Here is a 6,000-nt window from a genome sequence, read left to right as displayed (position 1 = left end):
TATATAGTATATAAATTACACCAACTCCAAAAATTTATATAACTTTTCTTCAATGACACTTGAAACTTCCCATTTAAGAGATACATCAATGCAACATATAATACTATTGAACTATAAGCACTTTTCCTAACTAATCTTTTAAATCTAATAAAAGCCATACCTAGGGGACACATGTCCCCCATCTAGAGCCTCTATAACACATTTTCCCGCCATTTTCTATTCCTCTAATTTCCCTGATGTGAAACCCGACTCGGGATCCATATTATCTATCTATCCGGGTCCTTTTTTTTTCGTTCCATATATAAAACAAATAAGGTTTCATCTTCTTCAACACACTTCTCATCTCCATCTCAAACGACTGATTTTCCAAAGAAACCCTACCTGCGGCGCTGATTCACGTCGGTTTCTGGTACGCTGATTGCATTGATGGAAGGAAACACTGTAAGTTATTCTTCTCCATGTGCCATGGACGACACCATCGGCACCATTCTAGGGATTGTAACGTTCTGTAACAAAAATCTAACTAGATGAAGCCTAATCTCTCCTCCCGTCTCTAACGTTCTGTCTTCCCTCACAAGTTTTCACAAACCCTAATTTCTACAATCTTCACAATATCATATCTAAACATCTTCTATTTTGCAGGCCATTTGGTTTTCGACCGTTCAGATCTAATTCAGTTCTAAGGTAACATTATTCGTATTTGAAGACGTTAGTGATTAACACGTTAAAGATGGCATATACGTTGCTTTCATCGATCCTAATTGGGTATTGTTTCTATCATCTCTGCTCTATATTTTATTTTGAAATTGATTTATCGTGCTAGTTTTTCAATTGGGTTTGAAATCTTGGTAAAGATTGTGTTTTAAATTCCTTGAAATTTTGTGTTTTTTTTGTTTTATAGATTCGGTGATTTTATTGAATTGTCTATGCTCAGCAGTGTTCACCGCCGGAACTATCTACAGTTTGCTTTTAATCGTTACCAGTGAGTGTTAATATAGGTTTTACACTTCTATGCCATCTTGGAAATTTTAAATTATTCAAAAATTCACTGAGATTAAAAAAACATATGGCTAAAACAAAAATTAAAGCTTCAGTTTTACATTAGACGGTAATATTTACCCAATTTTTTAAATTTTCTTATGTATTTTTATGGTTTGTGGCATTGATAGCACATTCCTGGCCAGGATTTGGTAGTATTTATGTTCCCTTTCTTAACCTTCATTGCTTTGCCTCCTGAAGAATGTTCTCTGCCGCTGAAGGCGTCGTTATCTGTTGGTACTTTTAACGAACTATCAGCTTTATTAGGTTACTCTCTTCGTCATCATCGTTACTCTATTAGTTTTCCATTAACTTCAACATTATTATTGACATCAATTTGTAAATTTTGTAGAACACATTTTTGACGATCTACGATATGTTTACTTCTTTTACACATGTGTGTCATCAACAACAAGGTATGATTCCCAAGAGTTTTTCTTGGACAAGGATAAACTCTACACATTTTCTGGTATGATGTAATTTGATAACAAGAAAATATTCAACTTCATAGTTTTTTTTATATTGTATTTGAATTTGGAACACATTCATGCAGCTTGGTTGCAAATAAGCAATGGAGATGCTACTGTTGTCGCTACATTTAAAACACCAACAGGGTATCATGATGCTGGCTCCACCAGAGCTAAATCTGGTTGCTGGTCCATGCTTAAAGGTGGCCTGACCGTGAACAAGTCTGGCCCGACCCATCTCTATTTTCAGGTATATTGTAGCATTAGCGGTCAGGGTCGGGTTTGATCCATATATAATCTTTTCATTCTAACTAGAATAGAGATGGGGATTTTACATGATGCATCATTATTAAGCATACATTTGGTTTCTTTACAGAGTGAAAATCCGTCGGTTGATATATGGATCAATAGCGTTTCATTACAACCCTTCACATCTGAAGAATGGAAATCTCACCGGTATCAAAGTGTTGAAAAGGTTAATTCCAAAAAAAAAATATTATCTTACAAAGAGTAAACGCATGGGATCTCGCATGCAAGAGAGGTCCAAGGGTGTCGGGCCAACTTGGGCCTTATGCACTGATATATGATATATGCATTCTTACCATGTATTTATAAAAAAAAAAGATTGTTTCTACATTAATAGGAAATAGTAATTATTAAAAATTTATAATGTTGGTTTTAATTTTGGAATCATCTTTTCAAAAGCAACAGTAAAAGGTTTAAATTTTCCACTATAATATTTCATTATGTTGATTTTGAATGGCAGGTAAGGAGAAGTAGGATGAAAATTCAGGCACTTGATGGTGAAGGAAAACCTCAGGCAAATAGGACACTAATCATTGCTCAAAAGTTTACAAGGTTCCCATTTGGATGTGCCATTAACAAGAACATTTTAACCAACCAAGCCTATAAAGCTGGTTCATTTCTAGATTCAAATACACCACATTCGGAAACGACATGAAATGGTACTCAAACGAAGCTAGCCAAAATCGCGAGGACTACAGCACATCAGATGCGTTACTTCAATTCACAAAATGAAATTGCATTTCGGTGCGAGGCCACAATGTGTTCTTAATTTACACATAATTTACTCCTTGCTTCTTGACTTTCTTTTCAACTGATGTGTATATATGCTTTTAAATGAATTTTAGTTGCTAGGTTATAATTATGATGCTTACTTTAGTTTTGTACACAGATTGTATGTATACCGGATCAAGAGTTTAAGAATGAGATGCTTCTTAATTTAAAGCATCAAGGAATGGATATTAAGGACTGGATATTAAACTGAGGATTCTAATTCTTAATTTACAGATTCATGCATTTCACTAGGTTCAACTATATACTGTCTATATACTAATTTTGTTTTCCATTAGCATATTTTTGGCATTTATCTAATGCTATTATGATTTCTTATTTTAGGTGACTTGGTTAATCTATGATGCAAAGGTACTTCATCCTTTAATAAGAAACCCTAGATGCGATATGAAAATTTGAAGGTTAGATTAAACCCCATAGTATGATTTCTTATGTTGCTTGCTCTCTGCTTTTTGTGGCCGCAATCAAGGTTAGCTTACAATTTTTATTACTGTTTTTAGTATTTTTTTTCTTTAGAGTAAATTACAAAAATCGTCCTCTATGTATGTCACTTATTGCAAACTGTGTCCTTTTTCTTTAATAATTACAAAAAACGTAGTCGATGTTTGCAAATCCTTGCAAGGTATGTCCTTTAGTCCTAACTCAGTTAATTTTTTGTGGTTAAATATGACCAAATGGACCCCACGTGAGGGTATTTTTGTGGTTAAATCTGACCAAATAGACCCCACATGAGAGTAAAATGACCAAAATACCTTCATGTGGGGTCCATTTGGTCACATTTAACCACAAAAAAACTTAACTGAGTTAGGGCTAAAGATCATGAATGTTTATAGTTGTGGGTGGGCTTGGGTTGTTTAAAGATCATGAATGTTTATCTAAAATACTAAAATTGTACGTAGTTAGGATCTACAAGCTTATATGGTGAAAAATTAGGGGTGTGGTGTCGCTTGGCTTAGCTTGGCGTGACCATATCTTAATTTATTCAGATTACTCACTCATCAGCTCTTATATTTTTACTATTAACTTCTATTTTTTAAAGTTTATTATTGAAGTTAATTTGGTAATAATACTAAGTGAATATAGTCTAACGTACCTTTGCATAGGTTAAGCTACAAAGCGTTGGTAGAAGGGCAAAGTAATAACAAAATAGTACTCAAATCTTGGTGGGGATATTCTTTTCATTCCACACGAAAAAGGGCAATTACAAAGCAATGGCAGGTAGTCGGGCAACAAGTTGCGCCGCCACCCCCTTTTGAATAGAAAAACCAATTCTACTAAATACAAAGTTTGAAACCTTTAGCGACGAAGAATTACTATTAACGACTTTTTGAACCCGATTCAAAAGGCGCACAGCATCAGGAGCGAGACCACCAAAGGTATCAAACGCAAACGGGACAAACACATGTTGATTCTCCAGGCAGGCTTTCTCATGTTTTGCCACTTTGCTTGCCTCTGCCTTGAGCACCGCTTGCCCTTCGACAAAGCCCTTGTCCTTGAGCCCGACAAGGGGGGAGACTCCAGTTAGATCTACACAAGCGTGTTTCCCCCCTTCCCATCCAAACACAAGGATGTCCGCCGGGCGTAAAGTGGACCTCCCCTCTAAGGGGTCAGTCAGAAAATTTACTGGAGCCTCCTTTTTGGCAGAGATCCCGGCCCGCTTAAGAACATCACATAACACATCTCTCACCCAATCATGCCGATATTTAAACCCCGGTAGCTCTTTACAGTGGATCGCGTGCTCGCCGAAAGAATCCAAACACGCTTTGCGGCATACCGGACATGGCTCGTCAACTGGGAACAAAGGAATCATCAGTCGGTATCTAAGGATAGCACGATATTCCACAGCCGACATGTGTTGCCCCAAGCCTTCAATAGGTGCGACAGACAGAAAATCCTGAGCATGTGGGGCAGCCAATAGAAGTTGCTTAATGTTTTGCCCAAGTTTGCATTTCAAAAGAATCTCAACTAAACTTAATATTCTTAAACCAATTCCACTTTTAGCAAAACATATTAATAATTATATGACATGAAGGAGATTTGGCAACAATATCATCAAAGAGCATCAACCGTTGTCATCATCACAAGCGTTATCTATTGGTGCTTTTTTTCCAAATGACATCAGGGATTCTAATTCTTTTATTGTTGACGCGAAAGTGTTGAGTTAAGTCCTCAAAGCTACATATCACAAATGACAATTTTTATCATTATTAAATTACTTGAATTGAAATATTTCTAAACAACTTAAGGTACAATGTTATTATAGCATACTCACATTTTTTGGCATCTTTTTACATAAATGACTACATGTCTCTCATTTTATGAATTATAAACTTTTCATGATTTTTGTTGCTCATTTTTTTTCTTTTTATTCTGTTATATTATATTAGTTGATATTAATTCATGGAAACAAGCTAATAATGACAGTGGGTCTACCTTTTATTCTACAAAATATGATCATAAAGAACAACTAAGAAAGGCAGTGACAATGGTTTTTATTCTACAAATTCATGGAAACAAGCTAAGGACAGTGGTTTCTTATGAGCGTTGGCGGTTTTATCTGTTTTAAAATACAGGATGCCATACATTTTAATCTTTCATAAACATGGACATCAACTTTTCTTAACCAACTTATCTTTGATTGAGCAACAATATGAAGATATTAACAACATCGAAAGTTATCTACAACTAAATGAGGGTCGTAATTAGCAATTATAAGACATCTTATAGACAGTGGCGAAGCTTGAAAATTTCCACCGGGGGGTCGGAAGTCACCGAATCTAAAAATTCTATATAAGTAAACTTTTTTTTTTTTATAAATCCGGGGGGTCGAAAACGTATATACCTAAAAAATTCTACACGAAACATACATACATACATAACACTACTGAGCGAAAAGTTCGGGGAGTTGGGCGCCCCTCCCGACCCCTTGAAAGCTACGCCCTTGCTTATAGACATTGAAAATTTTGAAGCAGACAAGGTATGCTTTTTTAACATCTGTTCAAGACTTTAATCGACTTAAAGCTTACGATTACGACTGAAGTAATTGTTATTTAAAGGTCATAGTTAAATCAAAATTTGATAAATACTCTCTAAACGTATTAACTTTTAACGCTTAAATTAATAACTTATATTTTTAACTTCAACCAATCATATATTAATTAATAACGAAATACAAATTATTTTATTACTCATTAAAAACAGACGAAACAAACCGTGATGCATGAACTGAAGAGGCGAGTACGAACCTATTTCCATATGTCCATAATAAGTTCACGCGTATAGTTTCTTTATGATAAGTAACGTAATTTCTTTTCTAAAAGTAAGAAACATCATTTTTCAACACCTTGAAATTCACGGGTATTATCACTAGTATGTAATGTAATGCTAAACTATTATTTTA

General features: G+C 35.0%; 1 protein-coding gene across 2 annotated transcripts; it reads left to right on the top strand.

Annotated features, from left to right (window-relative positions):
- Positions 1 to 312: 312 nt before the first annotated feature.
- LOC110877573 (endo-1,4-beta-xylanase 5-like) lies at positions 313 to 3,747 on the top strand. 2 transcript variants are annotated; one of them, XM_035977195.1, is made up of 10 exons: positions 313 to 441; positions 643 to 765; positions 902 to 982; positions 1,170 to 1,305; positions 1,391 to 1,507; positions 1,592 to 1,755; positions 1,882 to 1,980; positions 2,272 to 2,555; positions 2,701 to 2,834; positions 2,925 to 3,747. In XM_035977195.1, the coding sequence occupies exons 4-8, from the start codon at positions 1,200 to 1,202 to the stop codon at positions 2,464 to 2,466; spliced, it is 681 nt and encodes a 226-aa protein (XP_035833088.1). In that variant the 5' UTR covers positions 313 to 441; positions 643 to 765; positions 902 to 982; positions 1,170 to 1,199; the 3' UTR covers positions 2,467 to 2,555; positions 2,701 to 2,834; positions 2,925 to 3,747. The 2 variants fall into 2 exon arrangements, with proteins under 2 accessions (XP_035833088.1, XP_021981422.1); XM_022125730.2 differs by having other exon boundaries at positions 2,272 to 2,834.
- The last annotated feature ends 2,253 nt before the right edge of the window (positions 3,748 to 6,000 follow it).

Source organism: Helianthus annuus, chromosome 9 (genome assembly GCF_002127325.2).
Source record: "Helianthus annuus cultivar XRQ/B chromosome 9, HanXRQr2.0-SUNRISE, whole genome shotgun sequence".
NCBI lineage: Eukaryota > Viridiplantae > Streptophyta > Magnoliopsida > Asterales > Asteraceae > Helianthus > Helianthus annuus.
Note: the sequence above shows the minus strand (reverse complement) of the source record. Positions and strands in the feature narration are given on the sequence as shown.